This window comes from Desmodus rotundus, chromosome 3 (assembly GCF_022682495.2).
Source record: "Desmodus rotundus isolate HL8 chromosome 3, HLdesRot8A.1, whole genome shotgun sequence".
NCBI classification, from domain to species: domain Eukaryota; kingdom Metazoa; phylum Chordata; class Mammalia; order Chiroptera; family Phyllostomidae; genus Desmodus; species Desmodus rotundus.
Genome location: NC_071389.1, coordinates 141,864,903 through 141,889,993, shown reverse-complemented (window position 1 = coordinate 141,889,993; position 25,091 = coordinate 141,864,903). Strand labels below are relative to the sequence as shown.

At 34.0% G+C, this 25,091-nt stretch overlaps 1 protein-coding gene across 1 annotated transcript in view; it reads left to right on the top strand.

Annotated features, from left to right (window-relative positions):
• The window catches only part of LEMD3 (LEM domain containing 3), a 60,459-nt gene extending 35,725 nt beyond the window's left edge, over positions 1-24,734 (top strand). Inside the window, exons 4-13 of the mRNA XM_045184668.3 lie at positions 981-1,048; positions 11,402-11,481; positions 11,570-11,715; positions 12,660-12,761; positions 12,870-12,972; positions 13,623-13,801; positions 20,271-20,352; positions 22,063-22,168; positions 22,272-22,350; positions 22,564-24,734. Coding sequence (XP_045040603.2) covers positions 981-1,048; positions 11,402-11,481; positions 11,570-11,715; positions 12,660-12,761; positions 12,870-12,972; positions 13,623-13,801; positions 20,271-20,352; positions 22,063-22,168; positions 22,272-22,350; positions 22,564-22,727 — 1,109 coding nt within the window. The 3' untranslated portion in view covers positions 22,728-24,734. The remainder of the gene's footprint in view (positions 1-980; positions 1,049-11,401; positions 11,482-11,569; positions 11,716-12,659; positions 12,762-12,869; positions 12,973-13,622; positions 13,802-20,270; positions 20,353-22,062; positions 22,169-22,271; positions 22,351-22,563) is intronic.
• Positions 24,735-25,091: the final 357 nt, after the last annotated feature.

Here is a 25,091-nt window from a genome sequence, read left to right as displayed (position 1 = left end):
GGAGAATACATAAATGAATGAGTGTGGCCGTGTTCCAATAAAACTCGATGTATAAAAACCAGAGGTAGGCCAGATTTGGTCTGTGCACGGTAGTTTGTTGACCTCTGCTGTAGATCTATGGCATCTGAGTCTCTGAGGATACATTATAAAGTTTGAAGACTTACTTGTTTATCTAATAGGTATTTCTTTTCTTTTTACAACTGCAGTCACTAAAATCTGGCCACTTGAACAAAACTAGCAACAGGAACATGGTTTCTTTAGTGATAGAAATATTTGCCAAGGACTTTACTTTAACTGTTATACTTTTATGTTAACTTAAAACAATTTACTTGAAAGAAACAGGCCAGGAAAAACTTAAATTTGAAGTTGAACGTGAACATAATTGATTCCTAATAACCACAGATAGCCTGAAAGAAAATGTTTTGGATTCTCTTACAAATAGTTATAAGAAAAGGAAAATGTGATTTTCTGTATAAACCAGATCATAGCTAGAAACTTCTATGTAATTTCCCTGTTGATGTGTTATAATAATTTTTAAGGCATGTACACCCCTTGCTTAGTTATATTCTGAAAATGTATGTTTTAAAACTTATTTGAACATTTGGATTATTAATTTTAGTGATAGGTACGTTAGCACAATGAATTTTCCCCCTTGGAAAATAATATGCCTATGGAGGACCTTCTCTGTGCCAAGGTCTATAGAGAGGCACAGTGTGACATGGTTTCTGCCCTGGATAACAATTCAGTTGGAGTGTAAGAGGAGGGCATGCTCTTATATAGACTGAACTGCATTTTAAAGGTTGTAGTTTATGTAAAGGTAACTGTTTATTTATATTACTGAATTTTCCCTAGAAAATATATATAATCATATTTCTCTAATAATAATATATGATTGTAACTTGTAAAATATTTTAATTAATATGGTTTTTTCTATTGAACACAGTACTGATTCAAAATGAATAATATGCTCATCTTTCCAGGAGATCATGAGTGTGGCAGTGCGAGTCAGAGAACACTTTCTGTCCAGGATGCAGCTGCATATTTAAAAGTAAGCGGTGAAATTATAATTTTAATAGCTATATTCTTAAAGTTTTTATAAGTCATTACAACTTACATATCAAAAATACCATGTATTTGATTAATTGCACTGTTAAAAGCTTGGGCCTGCTGTTTGGTGTAATGTGAGCAGATAGAAAAAGCAGAATTACTTAACATTTTTTTGTTTAGTTTGCTTACATTCTCTTTGAGAATGCACATTAATTTGGAGAGGAAACCAACAGTGGTGAGAGAGAAATTGAGACTGGTACGTAACCTATAAAAAAGCAAGTATGCATCTAACCATTGTCACTTATTTCAAATCATCTGCCCCGGATTAATTTCATCTCAGGGTACTAAAAGAACTTGCAGATGAGTTTATAAACCACTGTAAGTAATCTTTAAGAAATCCTAGATGAAAGGAAGGGTTAAGATGGACAGGTGTCATTCTGATTTCCAAAAAGAAAGTGAAGTTTGAAAATCATACTGGTGAGCTTCAATTCTATAAATACAATTCCATAAGGATGTGAGTACTTAAATATGGAAATGCTGGTCCCTAGAAGTTAGCATGGTTCATTACAAGTAAGTCATGTCATATAAATTTCATTTTTGGCTTTACTTATTATGTTAAAAAAAAATAAAACATGAGATCTACCCTGTAAACATTTTTAAGTGCACAGCACAGGATTGTTAACTATATGCACATCATTGTACTTAAGATTTCTAGAACTTTTCATCTTGCCTGATGGAATCTCTGTCCCCATTGCACAACAGCTCTTCATTTCCCCCTCAATCCCTGGCTACCACTGTTTCACTTTGTGCCTCTATGAGTTTGACTACAATATACACCTCATATAAATGGAATTAAGCAGTATTTGTCTTTTTGTGACTGGCTAACTTCACTTAGCATAATGTCCTCAAGGTTCATTCATGCTATAACATGACAGGATTTTTGTTTTTTAAGGCTGAGTACTATTCCATTTTGTGTGTGTATGTGTGGGTACCACATATTCTTTATCCCATTGATCTGTTAATGGACATTTATGTTGTTTCCACTTCTTGGCTATTGTGAATAACACCACAGTGAACATGGAGGTGCATATACCTCTTAGATCCTCTTTTCAATTTATAATCAGTTTCTTTTAGGGTCAGTTTCTGGAGGTTTATTTTGTTCCTTTAGTCGGGCTGTATTTCCTTGTTTCCTTTTTGTGCCTTGCTACTTTGGGTTGCAGCGTATGCATTTGAAAACAGCCACATATCCCATTCTTTATGCAGGGGAAAACCTTCAACAATGAACTCAGAGATTCTGGGGTCATCTGAAATCTTTTCTGTGGTTGCATGGTCTTGTGGGTATAAATTTCCAACTAGAAAGGGTTTGCAAGTTTCTTTTTTCTGGAGCTTGCATTTTCTTGCTCCCTCTGGTGTCTGTCTGCTGTACCTGCAGGTCATGTGGAGTAGCAGCAAGCTGTTCAGTTCTTTTTTGTTCTCAGCAGCCTCCACCCATCTAGACTGTGTCAGGTCTTGTCAGTACCCTGAGAGAGATGCTACAGATACTAGTCCTTTGGGCAGCTCCCTAAGAAACTGGAACATGGAACACATGCTTCAACGCTTTCCCCGCTCAGGGGAGAGGGGAGAGCCATGAGTTTGGGGTTTTCTTCCACTCACTCTATACTGAGCACTGGAGAGAGAAAGTGGTGAGTGAGCATGTGCTAGTTCAGACAGTTACCTTTGTTCTTGGTGGCCCCCACCTTGGTGCCCTTACCTGTCAATGCCTAGATTCAGGTAAGACTGAAACCAGTCCCTCTGGTAGCCCCCTGAAAAGTCTGAAAATTAGATATATGGTCCAGTCTTCTCTTTCCGCCCCCAAGGAGAATCCAGGAATTGGGAATTTTCTCCTGGCTGCACCATGCTATGCCAGGAGAAGGGGCTCTGGTGAATGAGTGCTATAGATTTTCCTCCTAATTCTATGCAGCTAGTTTCTGTTGGGGTCTGTTTGGATGCAGGAGTCTCTTAGCTGGTTTTTGGACTTATTACAAAGGGAGTTGGTCTGTATATTGTTGAATTTCTGTCTCCTAGGGGAAGGAGGGCCTGGGACTTTCTATTCTGTCATCTTGCAGATGTCATCCCCACTTTGAAAAAATTTACAATGTAGTATAGTTTTAGGGCTTCCGTCAAGGTTTGTTGACAATATCTCTTGATATGTTTGCCAAAACATTTTAATTTATTTAATGACTTACATGTAGATAGCCAGCAAATGTTAAGACAATATAATTATGTAGATGTGGATTCAGATTGTAGCACTGTCACATTAGAAGTTGTGTGTCTCGGTAAAGTCCCTTCACTTTTCTGTACCTGTTTCACAGTGTGAAAGTAGAAATCATTAGTACCTGTCAGAGTTGCTGGAGACTTAACTAAGTGTATTAAAGTACTTAGCTCAGTGCCTGATGATTATAGTAGCTTCCTAATATATACTTTTTTTTCCTGTTTCCTAACTAAATCAGTGTCACTTGGAGAGGTTTCAAATAAGATGCTACCAAATTTGCCTCAACCTTGTTCTTGTCTTCATTTTCAGTTTTGATCTAGATGACAGGCAAATTTGTTGCTAATATAATAGCTAATAGATTGGATAGCTAAAGAATCAGTATCCAAAAAGATCTTAAATAAGGAGGAGTATGATTATGAGGTTCTGTCTTAGGGTATGGAAGAAGAATTGCGAGATGGATTTTGGGGCTGGGGGCAAAGAAGGGTTAAATTGAGTAGGCTAAAGGGAACATAGAATGAAATATCCCAAGAAGAGGGCATAGCATGTGGGAATACAAAGCAAGAAACTGGTATCTTACGAGATATTTGGAAGTGTTTTTACTTCTAGCAGTAGGAAAAAGCACAACCATTGCTTTCTTCCTACTTTTTTTTTTTTTCAGTTACATCTTTTTAGTAATGGCACAGATATGTGTTCGTAGTAAATTTCTACAACAAATTAATGTACATTTCAGTAACTCTTAAAACCTACTGAATATTACATTTGAAGGACTGAAGGGATGGGACCCAGAGTTTGGGGACAGGATAGGGCTTGATCTAGTAGTTAAGCTGGAGCTGAGAAAGAGAAAAGGGTTAATGAGGAAGGATGACTAACCTCTTCTCTTTCCTTTCTCCCAATCATTAGATTGCAGCTATGAGTCAGCAGTAGGATTCCGTAAAGAAGAGAGGACCCAGAACCAGGGTTGAGACAAGTCAGAGTCTAAGCCTTGTAGCAGTAGGGTACAAGAGATTAGTTCTACACAAGACAGGCAGCAAAGGAATTACAGAAAGCACCCATGCATGAGTTGAGTTAGAACTGCTTGCATTGAATTTTAAGAACAAATTCATACTAGGGAACTTCAGTCTTAAAAGATTTTCATCTTTTCCCTGGAATTATTTTATGTTTCTGATTAGGTTTATTTATTTATTTAGATTCAGTTGAATTTCTTATGTGTATATTTACAAACCATTTTGGATGGATCGGTTTCATTTCTTAGTTAAATGAAATTATTTAGAAATGGCATTGTCCTTTTTATGTTTAGATATATGTGTGTGTTAGCTTTTTTTTAGAAATCCCATTTTCAGTTTTTCAAATGCATGCATTTGTCCTGTGGTTTCACCAGCAACACAGTTAAGTTATTGTAGTCATTCAGGAGTAAATAAACCAAAGAATATGTAATAAGTATAAGCTAATTTTCTCCCAACTTACGGTGCATTATAGGCACAGTATTAGTAAATGTTTAATGGAGTAAAATGAGTAAGTAAGCCTCAGTAAAATTTTATTTTCTTGAATTTGTTCTATATATTGTTTTTATTTTTCTCACTTTCTCCCTCAGAGGAATTTAAATGTAACAGTTAATTTAAATAATTTAACACCTCTTTTTTTAAGTATATTTTGTTAATTATGCTGTTACAGTTTTCCCAATTTTTCCCCCCTCCACCCTGCACACCCCAACCCTCCAGCATTCCCCCTGCTTAGTTCATGTGCATGGGTTGCACATAAAAGTTATTTTTGGGGGGTTCTCTTTCCTATACCATCTTTGATCTCTCCCTGTCTATTTTATGCCTACCAGTTATGCTTCTTCTTCCCTGTACCTTTTCCCCCCATTCCTCCCTTCCCCCTCCCCACTGAAATCCCTCCATGTGATGTCCATTTCTCTGATTCTGTTCCTGTTCTAGTTGTTTGCTTAGTTTTTGTTTTCATTGTTTTTCTTTTAGGTTCATTTGTTGATGGTTGTGTGTTGTCATACTGTTCATATTTTTTATCTTTTTCTTAGACAAGTCCCTTTAACATTTCATATAATAATGGCTTGGTGATGACGAACTCCTTTAACTTGACCTTCTCTGGGAAGCACTTTATCTGCCATTCCATTCTAAATAGCTTTGCTGGATAGAGTATTCTTGGATGTAGGTCCTTGCCTTTCACAACTTAAAATACTTCTTTCCAGCCCCTTCTTGCCTGCAGAGTTTTCTTTTGAGAAATCAGCTGATAGCCTTATGGGCACTCCTTTGTGGGTAACTCTTTCCTTTCCTCTCACTGCTTTTAAGATTCTCTCTTTGTCTTTAATCTTGGGTAACTTAATGATGATGTGCCTTGGTGTGTTCCTCTTTGGGTCCAACTTCTTTGGGACTCTCTGGGCTTCCTGAAGTTCCTGGCAGTCTATTTCCTTCACCAGATTGGGGAAGTTTTCCTTCATTATTTGTTCAAATAAGTTTTCAATTTCTTGCTGCTGTTCTTCTCCTTCTGGCACCCCTATATTCAGATATTGGAACATTTCAGGTTGTCCCAGAGATTCCTAAGTCTCTCTCTAATTTTTTGAATTCTTGTTTCTTCATTCTGTTCCAGTTGGATGTTTATTTTTTCTTTTTATTCCAAATTGATGCTTCGAGTCCTGTTTTCTTCCTGTCACTGTTGGTTCCCTGAATATTTTGCTTTATTTCATTTTGGATATCTTTCATTTGTTTTTTCATTTTTCAACCAAGCTCAGTCAGTTCTGTGAGCATTTTGATTACCAGGGCTTTAAATTCTCCATCATATAGGTTGGCTATCTCCTCCTTGCTTAGTTCTCTTTCTGAAGTTTTGCTCTGTTCTTTCATTTGGGCCATATTTCTTTGTCTCGGCGCACCTGCGGTTTGGTTGTTCTGGTTGACTTTTCCGTTAATTTCTTGGTTGTCAGAGTTCCATGCAGTTTGATTTTCCGGCACTTCTGGTTGTTTACTGATTTTAGATTGGTCGTTATCCTCCTTTTGGTTGTGTGAGGAAGTGAAGGGTTTCTACCTACGCCTCCATCTTGGCCAGAACTCCCCTCTTTTTCTGACTCCCTAATTTCTTGAGCACTGTATTCTTCATTTTTGAGATTGAAAGTTTATTTCGCTTTTTGAAAAGTTAAGAGTTCCCTCTGGTGGAACATTTAGGAAATACATGGTATTATGTTGATGAAAAGATTAAAGATTGGTTTTTTTGTTTTCCCTCCTCCTTTCTCTCCCTGCCAATACTTTCCAATTTTATTTTCGAAAAGACCACTCCAGGACAATCAGGGCAGACTCAGATTTACTGATATAGATTGGTTTTTAAGGTAAATGATGGGAGCTTTGATACCTTTCCAATAGAGTGATGTAATGAATGGGTGGTTCATTTCCTAGGTCACTTTCAAAGCCTATTTAATCTTTAAAACAATGTGTTTAAGATTTGGGGGGGGGGGGACAGGAAAGAAGATAGCTACAAATGTGCCAAATTATAGGGCTGGATAGACTTTTATGGCCTAGCTTAGAATGCTAATCACTGTTAATAAAGTTGCGTTTTTGTAGAAGAGTAATTGTTCTTGGAAATTAAATAAGGGAGAAGTTTCATAATAATCACACTTAATCCAGTATAGAAAGTCCTTGAACAATGTCATTTCATTACAAAGTCGATGAGATGACATAGGAACTTAACTCTTATTTATGGTAAAATTGGTTTTGTTACATGTCATTTCACTTAAGTTGCAGAATCTATTTACCACGTTAAGTGAGGACTTGCTGCACAGTTAGTTTATCTCAGTACTTTCTTTGTGTTACTTCTAGTATCATAGTGATCCAGAAAGGGAGATGGTATCAGACTCACTTCATAAAGAAACTAACACTTTGAGGGATTTAACAATAGGTAATCAAGCTAGTAAGTGATAGAACTTGGAAATTTATTTGTTTTAACATTATTTGAAACTTGAATTGTATGTAGTAATGCAGAAATGTCATCATCTGCATGTTGTAGTAATACAAGCTAAAGCACATTTATTACAAAGAAGAATCAGTGCAATGTTTCCAGCTCTATGGATAACCCATATTAATCTTGTTTTGTGGATTTTCAAAGTCCTATATAACAGTAGTCATCCCTTATCTGCAGGGGATACATTCCACAAGCCCCAGTGAGTGACTAAATATCTCAGGTAGTACTAAACCCTATAAATACTATGGTTTTTCTTACACATGCGTGACTGATAAAGTTTAATTTATAAATTACGGACAATAAGAGGTTAACTACAAGTAGTAGTAGTAAAATAATTATAAAAATATACTGGAATAAAAGTTATGTAAATGTGGTTACTCTTTTCAGAGGATCACTTGCTGAAGTCTTCATATAGGCTCAGTGCTTTCTGGTACAACACGTTGCTGTGAATCAGAACAGGTTTTCTGTTCATGTCTTCCACCCACAGATTTAATGCCTTTTCCACTTATACAACGTGGCCATAATTTTTGCAGTTTGAGGTGTGACAGCAAAATTAGTATGAATTTCTTTTTCCTCTTTCATACTTCTCATGGATAGACGATCATTCATATTGTAGATCTTAGCAACCTCAGCATATAATTTTTCTTTCTTAATTAAATCAAGAACTTTCACCTTTTCACTTGAAGGAAGCACTTTAAGGCTTCTGTTTGGCATATCCAAATTACTAGCATCACTACTCTTGTACTTTGGGGCCATTATTAAGTAAATAGTTTTACTTGAACACAAGTACTACAATACCACGACAGTTGAACTAATAACTGAAAGAGATACTAAGTATTAGTGGCAGGGAATGTATTGGGCTTGTTGAAAAGTTGGTTTGGTTTTTTTCTGTAAGGTGGCTCTAGTAGTACTTAGTTGTCTTTAACTTCATTTGAAACAATTTTGTTAGATGGTATTGTGGCAGCTGTCTTATCAGCATGCATTTTTTTAAAAAAACTTATCAAAATTGATGAATTTATGGTAGTCATTTTAATATTGAAGCTAGAAGAAAATATGCAGCATTTTGGGCATATTATGCTTTATTATTTCAAGAAAAGTAGAAATGTAATTGAAATGCATGAAAGGATTTGCACAGTGTGTGGAGAAGGTGCTGTGACTGATCATACATGTTAAAAAGTGGTTTGCAAAGTCTCATGCTGGAGCTTTCTCTTTGGATAGTGCTCCATGGTCAGGTAGACCAGTTGAAGTTGATACCGATCAAATTGAGACATTAATTGAGAACAATCAATATTATACCACATGGGAGATAGCTGATATACTCGAAATATCCAAATCAGTAAAGTTATTGGTAGAAATGAAAACTGTCTTATTTTTTGGAAAAAACAAAGGAGCAAAACTAAGGATAAAGGGATATTGCAGTAGCTTGTGCTTTATCTAATCCTGATCCATGCAATCTAATTAGACATATGTTCTCTTGATGCTTTTTCATCAGTTTTTTTCCTTTAGTTTTAGAGCAGTAATTATGAAATTTTTGCTTGATTTTCAGTCATACACAAGAGATTTCTAGTAGCATGTTTATAACAAAACAGTAATTGTCTGAAATTATTTTTGCACAATTTTATTGTATAACATTTTAAAGCAGTATTAAAACTTAAAAATTACTTCCTTTCTAGATTTTACTCATGAGTACATAATGTTAGTTATAAATATATATAAATTGAATGTTGTAGTTTTATTATTTTAAGCATACAGCTATTTAGCTCTCATCATGATTATTTAATTTATAATATACCACTGAAATTATTTCATATATAAAACATTTTTCACTTCCTGTTTACATTGGCTATAATTTTTTAAATATTTATAAATAAAACTGAAGTGATCACATTTTTTTAAATGATAGATAGCCTGTAGTTATCTTCACCATCTGAACAATACTGGTATTAGTTACACATAAGTAATAATACCTAGCAAGGTTAGTTTTGCTTATGAAACTTTTTATTACACTTTCAAATTTTATATATTGAAGTTACTTACCAACTTCATATTCAGAAGTAAATTTCATTGATCAAATGAAAACCTTGTGATTTCCATTGCCATTGAAGCATCTGTTGATACAATGTAATAGCTTTTACTTATAAATTTCTTTTTTTTTAAAGGGACTTTAAAAACTGACTTCTTATTTCTACTTTTATAAATTCATTCTTTGTACTTCAAAAAGTAAATAAAACCATAAATTTGAATATAACATAAGCTTTGTGAGCATAGGGAATTTTAATTTTGTTTAGTGCTATATCACTAGGTCCTAGAACAGTATTAACACATAGTGAATCCTCAATAAATATCAAGAGAATTTTCAAGGACGTTTGGTACAGTACTATTTGATACATTAAAATAACTGGAAACACTCTCAATGTTCATTAATAAAGGGCTGATGGATTAAAGTATACAATAACCATACAATGGAATACCATTTCGTTGGAAAATTTGGGGTTGTTCCATCTGTACTGACACTGACACAATACCGCATTCTGTGGGAAAAGCAAGTAAAAAACAGTAGATATATTATACTGCTTTTATTTCTAATAATTTGATTTTAAAAATACACAATCCACCTATGTACAGCAGTTTTAAACTCTTTGGTTTCACGTAAAGAGTACAAAAAGCTCTTTTTGTACTCCTAAAATTACTGAGGACTCTAAATGGTTTTTGTTCTTGGGAGATAATATGTATGTACTTATTTATATTTAGATCCATAATTACCATATTAGAAGTTAAAAAAATACAAATTTACTTACTTGTTTACAATAACAATAATGAACTATTACATGTTACATATTTTTATGAAAAATAACTATGTTTTCCAAAATAAAAAATTTAGTGAGAAGTGGCATTATTTTACGTTTTTTGAAAATCTTTTTAAAGTCTAGCTTAATAAAAGGCAACTGGTTTCTCATATCTGCTTCTGCATTCAGTCTGTTGTGATGTTCTTTTGGTTGAAGTACATCAAGAAAATCTAGCCTGCTCTAGCTGGAATGGCTCAGGTGGGTGTCATTCCACAAACCGAAAGGTCACAGGTTTAGTTCCTAGTCAGGGCACCTGCCTGGGTTGTGGTTCTGCCCTGGTCAGGGCGCATGTAAAAAGCAACTAGTCAATGTTTCTCTTTCACATAGGTGTTTCTCCTCCTCTCTTCCCCTCTTTCTAAAAATCAATATGTATGTCCTCAGGTGAGTATTAAAAAAAGAAAAAGAAAACAACAAAAAAAAATCTAGCCTTACATAGATATATAGTCAAAACAGAAAAAAGTACTTTAATACTCTTTTCAGATAATTGTAGATATTCTTTGATACCACATAACTCTACCACTAATAGTTTCTTAACGATTAGTTTCATTGTGGAGTTTGAAACCATACCTGAACTTTTTCATACTTAGTCTTTAAAGTCTGTTGGTCTATTTTGCATTAGAATCGATCTTTTACCCATGCAAAATTTTATAATTCATGCATTCATCATTTAGAAAATACTGGTTTACTGGTTACATAGATCTTCCAGATGTTGACCTATTTTATTATGCCATACCCAAAAGTCAACCATTAATATCACACCAGTCTCATTGTAAGGAGTTTTGAATATTATGAAGCTGTCAGGGTCAAAGTTATGTTATGGATACAAGTGTTTCAGAATTATACTTATTACTTGAAAGCCTGAATTTTATCATTAGTACTATATAGTCAATTGTTTTTCTTGAGTTGTCAGACTTTATTCACTTGTTGAGAAAATGTCTGGAAAACAGCCAAGTCTGAATACTTTGTCATTTGTTGATCTAAAGATAGTGTTCCATGTTTTTTAAGTGGCTAATTCACTTTTTTGATGATACTTTAAAAAAAGAAGGTTATTTAAAAAATAAAACCTCCAAATCTATAAATGTAAAAGAACCAAAAATGGAACATAACAAAATATTAAACAGTGGTTACTTAGGGTGGTGGGGAAATGGTCATTTTTTCTTTACTTTTCTGTAATAATAATACATTTTTGTTTTGCTATATAGTTTTAAGTGTTAGGGAGATTATATTACAGGACAGCTTACACATAGTCAAATGAATGGGAATTATTAATTATTATGATCTCTATTTTTCTTATTAGGATTTAGGTCCTGAATATGAAGATATATTTAACATCTCATTACAGTGGATTTTCGAAAATGGAAAAGATGTTGGAATAAGGTAGAGGATTTGATTTCCACTTTGATCATTTTGTAGTGTAAGAAGTGATTTTGCCTCTAAACTTTCCCTTAATTATATTTTTAAATAGGTGTGTTGGTTATGGCCCAGAGGAACAGTTGACAAATATAACTGATGTGCAGTTTTTGCAATCTACAAGACCACAGATGTCTTTTTGGTGTCGTTTTCGACGTGCTTTTGTTACTGTCACTCACAGGTTATTGTTGTTATGCTTAGGTAAGTCCTTAGGATGAGGAAGAGATTTTTTTGTGTCTGTGCTTCACCAGATGCCAGGTTTGAGAATTTATTTCTGTGATAGTTGCCATTATAAATCACATCCAAAAGTCTTTGCTAAGATATAATAAAATTGAGCTTTTTAAAAATAATGTCAGCGTCTGTTTAGAAAGCAGTACTTATTAGGGGAAGTTGGAATTAAACTTTGTCATACAAATGTGAAAGAAAAAGCAGGTACAGTGCAAAGATGGAAATCTACTTTAGAAAATTGAATAGGAAAATATAAAAATTAAGTTTAATTTTTAAATAAAATATTATAAATTAAGTTTATTAAAATTATTTTTAATTTTAAATATATCATTTACCTGAATGAAAATTTTCATTAAGATTCCTAGAAGAACAATAAAAAAAATTTTTAAGATTCCTAGATCTTGTGTTACTATTTTGATTGATAATAGAAGTTTAGGAGTTCTGTTTTTTTGTTGTTCAAAGCCTTTAAAAATATTTTACCTAAAAAGTAAGGTAGGGCACGTTTAGTCTCAGTAGATTCACTTTTCTAGTAGTAATTTAAAGCTGTAAAGGAAAAGTGTGTGAAACATAGTTATTTTGTTTTCAAAAAATTGATAGAATTTAAATGTTCAGTTGTCATAATTGATACATAACAAAAATTTTTTCAATTTAAAAATTGAAAAGTCCAGTTGTCAACCTAATTTAAGAAGTGAGGTTAAGATAAATTGGACTATGTTTAATATTAATTTTTTCTATGTAGTTTTAATTATGTAGCAGATCGAACCCACTATTAAAGGCTTAGTCCATTATCCCATTATGGCAGTTAAAATAATCACTGTAGAAGAAACTGTCATAAATTTTCTTTTTTCTTTTGCAATAAATGTTATTGAATGCCATTAACCAAAATTTTTAAAATGCAAAATATATGAATATTGCAGGGGTAGTGATGGTTTGTGTCGTTCTGCGTTACATGAAATATCGCTGGACAAAAGAGGAAGAGGAAACAAGACAGATGTATGATATAGTGGTAAAGATTATAGGTATAGTATTTTTTAAAATCTAAACTATTTCTAGACTCATTATGTAATAAACTATAACATGATAACCAGTGATTGATTCATTTGTAAATGTGTTTTATTTATTTTCAGATGTTTTACGAAGTCATAATGAAGCTTGCCAGGAAAACAAAGATTTACAACCTTTCATACCTATTCCACATGTACGAGATTCCTTAATACAGCCTCATGACAGGTGTGTTCAAAGCATTATGAAGTGAAGTAAATAAGAATATTCATGTTTTCTGTAGTTGTGAAAATTACATTGAGAGTTATGACCCTTCTCAACTAGATCTGTTTTACTCTACAGGCTTTATTTTTGTACTTGAAACTCCTTTGGAATTCTTTTCTGTTACCTTCCTGATTTTGAGTTGCAAAATGGATAACTAGATTTCTAAACCATTCTCTAATAGATTTGATTCTTGTTGTCAATCTCTATCTTCCTTTACTTTCATCTTGATAAAAAAAACAGACAGTAGCCAGTGATGTTTTACTAGTAATGTTTTCAAATACTTTATTTTGTTAACAAAGCTTTTTAAGTAAAAGAACAAATAACTTCTTGAAAATAAAAGATGATACCATATGCTAAAGCAGCGTTCTTAACCCTAGTAACACATTGGGGTAACCAGTGGAAATTTGGCGGGAGCAGTGGGGTGCGTTATTGATGCTGTACTAGAGATTGAAATTCAGAAAATCTGAGGGGAGGTTCTGGCATCTAAATCTTTTTTGAAAAACTCCAAAAGCAGTGATAAAACCATCTAGAGTTAATAGTAATCTCTACCTTATATTACTAATATTTGAAAAAGATGACAAGCCAAGATGATAGTCATTTTGTTCACATAATAGGAAAAAAATGAAGAAAGTCTGGGATAGAGCTGTTGACTTCCTTGCTGCTAACGAGTCTAGAGTTCGCACAGAAACACGAAGAATAGGTGGTGCAGATTTTCTAGTTTGGCGGTGGATCCAGCCTTCTGCATCCTGTGACAAAATATTAGTAATACCATCTAAAGTATGGCAAGGTCAAGGTATGTATTGTTAAACAACAAAATACAAGCATAAATTTTATGTAATTTTTCAATTACAAAAGTCTTACGTTGTTTAAAATAGTTCACTTGAACAAGATATGAAAGTAAAGCTCTCCCCTTCCAGTTTCTTCCATAGAAGGAATTAGTGTTAGCTTTTTCTATATCCTTCTACTTGCTTCTGGCTGATAAAAATTTAAATGGTTTGTCTTTATTGTAATAGAATACTATATACATTACTTTGATTTTTTTCCCCCTTTCCACTTAATAGAAAAACTTAGTTGTTATAGATTTAATTGTACTCTTTCCCCCTAATTTTCTGTAAAATAAGACATATAACTTACGTTTTATACATGTGTATCCATGTGTATAAATAACAATTTACACACATTATGCACTCTTTCCCCCTAATTTTCTATCCAAATAAGACATATGACATGAACAACACATTTGCACACATGGATACACATGTATAAAACATGTATAGTCTGTCCAGAAGGTATCCAGCCATGTAATATGAAAAATAGACCTTTATTGAAGAAGGTACAAGAAACATTGTATACATAGGACAATGATGTCTCAGTCCCCTTCAAAAGTGGGCACCTTGGGACCTCACACAGTTCTCCCAGTTGCCATCATCTGCACCATCATATTTTCCTGAATCTTACCAATATTCTGAAATATTTTCCCTTTCAAAGGTGATTTCAGTTTTGAGAAAAGCCAGAAATCACAGGGCGCAAATTTGGGCTATAATGGGGCTGAGCCACCTGGGTGATTTGATGTTCCACCAAAAACTCTGCACGAGATGCATGAGTAGGTGCACTGTCGTGATGAGGCTACCAATCACCAGTTTCCCATAGCTTTGGCCTTCTGAATTGTCCAGATAGTTTCTGGGGGGGAGTGTTGAAGCTTAATGCAAAATTTGATGCAGATTTGCTGCTGTACTTGCTCAGTCATTTTGAATGGGATGGCCACACAGTCAGTACACATGCTCATTCATTGGGCATCTACTTCCCCCATGGACTGGTACAGTGAAGTCATCATTGTTCGTGTATTCCAGCCCACTCTCCTTGACTGCCAGATTATGTTGATGTCATGTAAACCATTCTCGTTACATTAACAGTGGCTGGACTTTTTCTGGACAGATCTCATATGCGTGTGTGTGTGTGTGTGTGTTTGTGTATACAGTAATGTAAAACATATAAGTGGAATCGCAAGTTTTTAACTGCCCTTTTTGCCAATTTTGCTTGCCTACTTCTTTTCCCTTCTACCTTCATATCCCCTGTACCAAGTAACTTTTGTGGGAATCTTTGCATATAATTTTTTTTAATGCTTGCATCGTTGCAAAAAACATGTATATGTAAGTATATAGGAGGGTTTAGTGATTGGTTTCTTATGTAACCACATCTCTACTAGTGATAACTGTTACCTCACTTGAATTTTTTGTATCCTAATGGTTAGTAGAAAAGTAAAATCTCATGGTTAGTTTAATTTGCATTTTAGGACTAGTAGTGAGTTGAGTTTTTTTTATTCTTCTTGTTGGATAAAAACATACTTATCAATGTTTGCTAAGCATAGCATGTATGGGAGAGGTCAGTAAATTATTTTGAAATTATAAAAAAAATCCAATCTCTCCCTTTTTTCTAATTTTCACTTTGAAACAGCTTGAATAATAATCTTAAATAATGTATCATGGCATAAATATGAAACTTTGATGTTGCCAAAGAGTACACTAAACAGTATACTATTTGCTTTAAATGGGTGCATATAGGAGGGCCCTTTGCAGTTGGGAACAGAGAATTCAAAGCCAGTTCATATCTGATTGCCTTAATGCCTGGTTAAGGAGTGTGGAGTCTTAGCCTGATTTCTTCATAGAGCCAGCAGTTGGTACTCATGTATGCATTTGAAGTTCTAGAAAAGGCCATATTTTGTTCATAGGATTTTTAAAATCATTATAGTTTGTCTTATTTTTAAAATGTGAGATTTTGTAAGACAAACCTGAAGACAATTTCTTGACCAAATAATAATCCATCTTGTTCTTATATATTAGTGGTATGATTTATTAAGTGTGTTAAATTGGGTGTTGTATAAACTCTAGGATTTAAAACCACAGACTGTTATTTTTACTTTGTCCTTTTCTGTAGCCAGGACTGTAGAAGTGTGATATAATACAACTCTGTCAGTTATAGTAGTGGTAATATTAACATAAACTGATAAAAGATTTTAAAAGTGTCATACTACTTTTTATATTAGTATTTATCAAGGTTCCAGTTCCAGTATATTAAATGTTCATAAACTAAATGCCAAGTACTGAGCTATCTTAATTAGAATGTTTCTAAATAGCCTATGTAAAGAATTTTACATTTAACCTCTTTTTACTTGACAGTCTTTGATAAACAGTTACAGGGATTAGGGGTTTGGAACCTAGACAGGAATTGAGAGTAAAGTAAGATACCTGTTGCTGAGTTAGTTCCTGATGGCAGGAAATCCTGAGGTAGAACCCAGCAGCTATTTGTTTGACGTATACTTGTTCAGTTTTTGGATGGTTATGATGATAAAACAGTCTATAGACTTTGTAGCAAGAGAGATTTGAATCTTTTAAGAATTTTACCATAATAAGAATTGTTAGAAGGAAGCTAATAAGAAGGTGGAATATTCCTTACTGATAGCCATACATCTTTTGCCCCACTTTAAGAACATACAGCTCTAATATACAGAATTTAGTTTTAGCATTATATTTTATTGCCACTAAGTGTATAGTCTATCTAAATATAGCTGACTCTGAGCTAGCTTTTTAAAAATTTAATACATAAAATAAATTCAGCTTTTGTTTAAATATATTTGAACACAAATGTTATGCTGTATAAATATGGTTGTATACTGAGGGTTTTTGGTAGTTTATATAAAAAGATAGTTTAACTTAGGAATAAGCTTAATGTTTCTCCCCCTATAAATGCCATAATTTAATTAAAAGGTACATGGTTGGAGGGTTGGTAATTACAGTAGTCTTACGCATTCACTACCATTACAAGCTGTCGTCATTTAATAGTATTTTTCCTGAGTAATTGTTATATAATCGATGTCACTGAATTAGTTCAGTTTCTAAAAGATAGTTATATATAAATTAGATGATTATATGGTATTAGTATCTCTAAAGGCATTTTAAAGCATCAGTTAAAAATCAAACAGTACCCGCTGGGGAACCAGAGAACTATTTATGCTCTGACAGATGTCGTGTTCGGAACAAACAGCATTGGAAGGATCCTGAGGTGGTTCGTGAGGTATTTGAGATGTATTGGTCAGCAACTACGGTATCTCTGCTTGGTCCAGGAGGTGATTACAATTTAGTTAGGGGGCTAAAGCATCTAAAATCAATTTGATGTTTAGAACTACTTTCTGACTATAAATAAGCAGGAATGGTTACTCTCAGCTCTGTTATTTTGTGGAAACTTGGGTCTAAGCTAGCATATGAGTTTTTTTCCTCTGGTTCATCCTCTGCTTTCCCAGGCCAATATTGGAATTTCAAGGAAGTCAGATTGCCTGCAACTAAAAGGTCATCTAAGAACAGAACCTATACACTGTTAGAAAAGTCTGGAAGGTACTAGAGGTTTATAGACTTTCTGAATCTACAGTTTGGCAAAGATTTTTCATATCCAGTGACATTCCTCCTCCCCCTGTCAGGCATTGCCTACCCTAGATACTCTGAAATCTTTTAATTGATACAAAATGAAACAATTCTGTGTTTGTTTTTACAGAACAAATGTCTTTAACCATAGACATTTGGCTCTGGTCTTTAACCGTAAACTCATCCTTTCAACTTTTCTGCTTTATATATTTGGGTTTTTTAAACTCCTCAGAATCTCATTTCTTTGATGTCCCTTGTCTCTAATTCTTCATCCTTCCTATCTTCTTTTTCTGTTTACTTCAGCTTCCATGATTCATCTTTCTATCACTCTCTTGCTAGTATCCTTAAGTCATTACCCCTCCTTCATCTTACGCTGCTAAATTCCAACTAGGAATTTGTTTGAAATGTTTGTTTCAAACTGTTTGTTTTGAAAATGTTTGTTTCCGCTTGTCTGTGTGCAAGCGACTGAGCACAGCAGGAGAAAAATCATACAACTTGGCTAACTAGTACCTTCATAAACAGTTAACTTCAATTAGGCCCTCAGCACTACCAGACTCGAATATTCTTACCATGTTTTACTAGTCACTTCACTTTCCTTCTCTATTCAATAACAATTTTAGATTTCTTCCCCTCTTTAAACCTGTGCCCTTTTTTTCTCTTTTGATTCTCAGTAGGCGACTCAAGTAGAAGCGGTGAGATTGTACCTACCTCAGATTTCCATCACCAAATCCATAAAATTACCAGAATCTATACTCATTCTCACCTTCTATTGGAATTGAGGAGCTGTCTCATTTAACAGAGACCCGAGTCGTTATCTCGTCTTCTCAAGTACAGGGTCCGGCAGAAGTAATGCCTGCTTGAGTGTGGTTGGTAGGGTAATAGTATGGGTGTAATAACTTATAATTTTAATTTGAAAATTTCACCTAAAATGTGATATGGTATGCTTGTGTGATATTGGTATGTTACAGAATTACATGCTTATGATTTTGTAATAAAAAAGGGGCATTAATTTGTGCTGGACCCTGTATCTTCTCCTGTTTTATATTCCTGCTTTCATTGGATCTTTTTTTTTTAAATTTAATCCTCAGCTGAGGATACATTTATGGATTAGAGAGGGAGGGAGAGAAAGGGGATAGATCGGTTACCTCCCATACCACCCTGACTGGGAATTGACCCTGTAACCCAGGTATGTGCCCTGACGGTGAATCAAACCCACAGCCTTTTGGTTTTCTGGATGTTGACCCAGCCAACTAAGCCACTAGGCCAGGGCACTCATAGATCTTTTCATCAGCACTTAAACAGGCTGTAGTCTCTCTCGTCTTTAAAATGGTAGGGTTGAACTCTACATTTTCCTGTAGCTATTACCCTATCTCACCTATTTACAGCCAAATAGTGTTATATAGTTTACTCACAAACTTTACTTTTTCACCTATCAGTTATTCTTCAGCTGATTCCAGTCTGTTTTCCATCCCCATCATTCTAAAGAAACAGCTCTCAAATTTCCATATTGGTAAATCCGGTGGATTTTTTTTTTTCCTGTCCTTATTTTACTTAGAACTGTTAACAATTTAGCCTGCCTAGAAACTTTCTTCTTTTGGTTTTGGGGCTGCTACTTTTTTCTGGTTTCCTTGTACCTCGAATCAATTCTTCAGCCTTCTTTTCCTGGACCTCTAGGTATTAAGCTTCTCAAGATTATCTTCTTTTCTCATTCTTCCTGTCTCCCTAGATGATCTCATGCTGTGGCTTCATTTACCAATATATATGTTGATAACTCCCAAATTTATATCTTGAACTAAGTCTTCTGTTCCAGTTTTCAGATTCTTAAACCCAGCTATATATATACTTACTTATCTTTTCCCTACTAGGAGAGGGGCACCACAAATTCAACATGTGTGTGAACTCAGTATCTTTTCTCTGCAAATTGACCTTTCCTAATGATGCCGGGTTAATGATGCCTCTCCTTAGTTGGTTCTGCCATAAATCTGGGAGTCACCCGTAACCTCTCTTTTAGCCCCCTCCATTTGCAGTTCTTCAAATGATTCACATCAGATGTACTACTCCAAAATACGTTTCAATTCTATCCACTTATTTCCACATGCAAGGTTGGCCTGTCTTGTCCAAATTATTGTCATTTCCCTCTTAGACAACTCTAATAACCTGCTAACGGGTCTCCGTGTGTTCACTTTTGCCTATACCTAATTGATTCTCCACATGGCAGGCTATTTTTAAAATCGGTAACTTTAAAAGACAGTTTTCATCATATTATTCATTCCTCTCCTGAAAATGTTTGAGTGGCTTTCTGTTGCCCTTATGGTAATGTCTAAATACTTCAATGTGGCCTGCATGGTCCTGAACAATCTGACATCTCTCTCTCCGGGTTTACCTTTCTATTGTCCTCACTCTGACCAGTGGCTTTTAATGACTTGAATAGACCAACCTTCTACTTGCTTCAAGGTGTCCAAGCTATATCATCTTTCCTTGAAATGTCCTTCATACCTCTCTTCACTCTACCTTTTTTTATTCATTCTTTAGGTCCCAGCATAAATTTCACTGCCTTGATGAAGTATTATCTGATACTTTCAGACTTAAGCTTAAGTTACTTAGCTTTCTGTACTGTTCTTTCTTAGAATTTACAATTATGATTTCTTTGGTGACACTGTTTCATGTCTCCCCCTCTAAACTGTAGATTGCGTGAGAGCAACAACTCTGTCTTATTCGCCTTAATATCCAGGGGTCTGTCTCATAGTAATAGTACACGGTGGATATTTTTGAATGAACTGAATGAGTGAATACCATTTCAATAAAATGAAATAATGGCAAATAGTAAAACTAATTTGTTTTTTGTAGCATTTCATTTAGATAGAAGAAATTCACCACCAAACAGTCTGACACCGTGTCTCAAGATTCGAAATATGTTTGATCCAGTTATGTAAGTGTTATGATCAGGGGTATATGTAATTTTTATTTGGAATATTTGGCCAAAAAATCCATATTATGCTATGTCTGTAGTTGAAAGATGTCTTTTTTTTTTCTCATTCTCTAACTACAGAAATGTTACGTTTTTCTTTTTTTATCTTTTGTTATATTCAAAGCAAAGGTTTGGCCAAAAGGCACAGATATAAAATGATTTGTAAAACTTTTATAAATCTTTGTATTCACTGTGAATCTCCCTAGCAGATCAGTGCTCGAGTGGAATTAACAGCACACGTACAGACAGTACTCTTTATTTATTAGATGTGTGAGTCGTATTCGCCAGTGTTCTTTGCCTCAGTTGGCAGTAGAGATAAAAAAAATACCTGCTATTTTTAAATTTGTAATCTTATTGTAAAAAATCTCCACAAAGATGTTATATACCTTCTCTTCTACAGCCCTGTTTATCCATGTAATATTTAAGAAAGTTTTCTGTCCATTCGATATTTGAGAAACTTTTCTGTCTATATAATTACAGCAGCACATGCATCCAGAGAATAGCACAGTCTAAAGTTATTGCCTTATAATCCATAACACTTCACATAGAAACTGCTATAATCTTTAGAATTTGCTTTTTAGAGGCAGCCACTTACCTTTTCAGTGATATGACAGATTCTGTCTTTTGGGTTTTGTTTTTTTTTTTTAAATCCTCACAGTGGAAATTGTTTAATATAAAATACTCATAAGTTCCAACTAATAACTCATTTATTTCAAGAAATAATGGATATGATGAGATTCCAAATAAGTAACTGCAAATCAGAAGCATGGAGAATACACAGCCTCTGTTTTGCAGATACAGAAAAAATTAGCAAGGTGGTAATCCTTCTGTTGGGAGTCTTACCTCATATCTTCATGGTTAGGAAATCAATGCCAATCCAGTATTTTATTACCTAAGGTAAAGATTACCATTTAAAGTGTAGCTATCTTCCCCTCTGCCCCATGGTGCATTCATGCAGCAGGGTATCTTAAAGCTTTCTTAATAGGGGGGCAACTCTTTTTGCAAAATGTCCTGTATTACTCTATAATTACTTGGAGAAGAGAAGCTCAGAATACACTACAGCAGGTCCTTGAATAAGGTCGTTTTGTTCAGTGTCATTTTGTTGCAGTGTTGTTGAGATTTGTAGTAATTTAACTCCTGTATATATCCGTTAGTCTCTGGTAAAATTGGTTGTCATACATCATTTCACATAAAGTCACAGTACCTATTGATGTTAAGTGAGGACTTACTGTGTTTACTAAGAATTTTCCTTAAGTTTAGGGCTTTGAAAATGTCACTGAAAATAAAATAATATTCAGCATTTACTAGACCACCCCAACTCATGAAAGTGCTTATTAACACTTGTGTAGAAAGAAAAAAGAAAGGACTATAGGTACATAGGATTTTAAACATAAAAATGACAGTACATTTGTGCTGTCATGGGCTTAATCCTTTATTGCCTCAGCTCTGTGTGTTCTTACACTGGAAAGTGAGAAAAGAGCTGAGCTTCTGAATGCTAATATTTTTTAAATCAACCTACTACTAGTGCCAAGCATTTATTTATTACTACCTTTAAAAATATGTAGTTTTTAAACTGTCCCCATTCTAGTAGGATATATATGTTTTAAGAGACATAAGACTCCTTACTAAGTAGGAATATGGTTGTTGATTTTTGTTTTCATTAATTTTTAGGGAAATAGGGGATCAGTGGCATTTGGCAATTCAAGAAGCAATTTTAGAAAAATGCAGTGATAATGATGGCATTGTTCATATTGCAGTAGACAAAAATTCACGTGAGGTAAAGTAACTTTTACTATTGAATTCTACGTTTTGAATCTGTTGCTGTTAAAACTAAGACTATTCTTTTTTCTTTTTCTTTTTTTTCTCTTTTAATATTACAGGGTTGTGTATATGTTAAATGTCTGTCTCCAGAATATGCCGGAAAAGCTTTTAAGGCATTGCATGGTTCTTGGTTTGATGGTAAGAAATTTGAGTATTATAAACATTTTGAAGAGATAAATTATGGCTTACTATTTAAACTATACTAGATTTTAAATTAAAGAATATCAAGTTACCATTTTGAGAGTAATAACTTTGGATCATTTTATTTCTGTTTGTGTTTTACCACAGTTTTTCTATAAATTATGAAGCACATTTTTACAGATCTAAAATACTATTTTTATCTTACAACAGGAAAATTGGTCACAGTAAAATATTTACGACTAGACAGATATCACCATCGCTTTCCCCATGCTCTTACTTGCAACACTCCCTTGAAGCCATCAAATAAACACATGAACTCTATGTCTCATCTTCGTCTGCGGACTGGCCTAGCCAATTCTCAAGGAGGTTCCTGAGAAGACTTTCTTCCACTCCTAGGACTGTTATTTACAATAGGAAAATTCGAAAATTCCTGTTTGGCTTCCTGTCTTCCTTTTAAAATGCTTTTTGTACGTAATATTTTTATTGAATACAGCTCTGTTTGAACGTTCCAGAAATCTTAAGGTTCCAAAGGGACTTAGCAGTGACGCAGCAATGCTGAGTAGGTAAATAATGGTTTCATTCAGTTTTTGGAGCTCATTTAAGCCAATGCATTTAAAGTTTTGCATGAGGAACATTGACTTTATTATGTATTTTCAGATGTGGTGGTGGTATTTTTGCACCAAGAAGTGTTTTGATAACCACACAAAGCATGGTGAAGAGGCTTCTTGTATTTCCATAATTTCCTGTGAACTAATGTTGTGAATTCTTAAATACAGTAAACTGCATAGTTCCTTACAGGCTAATGTGGTAAAACTATTCATTTCCCAAGTTAACCTTAGGTTTCCATTGCTTGTAAGAGAGTCATTTGCAACAGCTGAAATATGGGAAAACGAATTTGGGTTTAGTGGTTACATATAAGTGGATGTACATGTACTTAAGCTGGCTTTTGTATATATGTATAAATGCTGGTGGTGGCGAAAGTAGTCTTGTTTTGTGAGGATGTCTGCATTAAAGCAGTAAAATAAGCTTCTTATTTTATTCATAATCTAATGTGTATATATGTGTGTGTATATATGTGTGTATGTGTATATATGTGTATGTGTGTGTGTGTATACACACACATATATACATATGGCTGTACTATCACATAGATCAAATGGCCAAACACCTGGAAGTATTAGATACAAGTTTCAAATATCTTTTATAGGTTTTATATAAAAATGTCTTGAGTATGATTTTGTGTGAAAGTTTCGATACCAGTTGTAATGGATTCAAATTTATGTGAGCAATAAAGAAGCAATTGGCAGATATTGGAAAAGTATTTTGTGAAAAGCTGTATTTATTATAAATACTAGGGCTATGATATAGTGTCATTGGGATTAAATAATTTTCCCAGTCTATTTATAATTTAATAAAATGTTAGCTCCCCTGTTGTATGTCAACGTTAAAGCAGGGCACATTGTTTAGCAAAATGTGTATTTGAAAAATCATATTTACAATTTTGGGTCATGGAAGTTTGCAATATAGTAAATGCACGAGTGACCGTTGCTTTGTGCCTCAATATTTACTTTGTTACAGTAAAGTTACTTTATTATGGTTTCTGATTTCAGATTAAAATACTTGTGGAGCAAAGTTTACTTGCAATGTAATATCTTCTTTTTTTTTTTTTTAATCCCGTTGATCTATCATTGTCAGTTCAAATGAGTATGTGAAACAGCTGAAATTGTACCAATTTTGATTTTGTTTAAAGCTCAGTTTCCTGTTTGGTTTTAATTGTATGTGTGTTGGGTTTGCAGCATGAACTTGCACAGATAATGCACGTTTCCTGGTTAAGTAAACATGATGCACACTGTTCTGTAACAGAAAACCCTATTGTGCCTTACCTGTGTGCTTTTGTGGGCACCATGTTTATGAGAAATAAAAAATGACTTGTTATCTGAAGAGAATAAATTTTAAATTCTCAGTTTATGTCTCAGATGCTAAAATGTGAAAATATAAATATATATAATATATAAAATAATCATTTTATGTGCATCATAGTGATTTATCTGAGCTTAGTGACCCCATCTTGTGACCTGTTGCAAGAGTGAATGTAAAAAATAGTTGTGGCATTTTAAAAGGTCGCCTTTTGATGCAGATGCATCTTTATCTTGCTTCTAAAACATATTTCATGTAAACATTGTACATTTATTATTGTAATATATACTATTATGCAGCTTATTTTACCTGAAACTGTTAAACTGACCAAGATCCTTCCCTGCAAGACAGATGGGAATGTGTATAATAACTAGATATTTGAGAAGTTCTGAAGTTGGATGTAATCTGTTACTTGTCCTGTTACAAAAAAGGAAAAAATTAAAAATTTATTAGGTTTTTTTTAATGCGTCTTGGCTTTTAAAAAACTTTTTAAGTACCCTGTGTCTTTATTTTTTTAATCAGTGAAAATAGGTGCTTTTATTTTAAGTTTTGGGAGTGGGATCTGTAAGTGTATGTGTCTTGTAAAGATGGATAAGGAGCCTAAAGTTAATTTTAACCATCCATTCCTCAGCATTTTGCTTTTCCTTAAGAAAAGTGTCTTTTTTCTAACTCTTCAATGTTTGGATCAAAGTGAGGCAAGAACGTAAATCAGCTGCATCACTGAAACACTGTTTAATTTAGTGAAACTTTTTTTTCATAGCAAGACTTTCTCAGAAAAAAAGGAAACCATTCTTTTACACATTCTGGTTCAAACTCTTTAT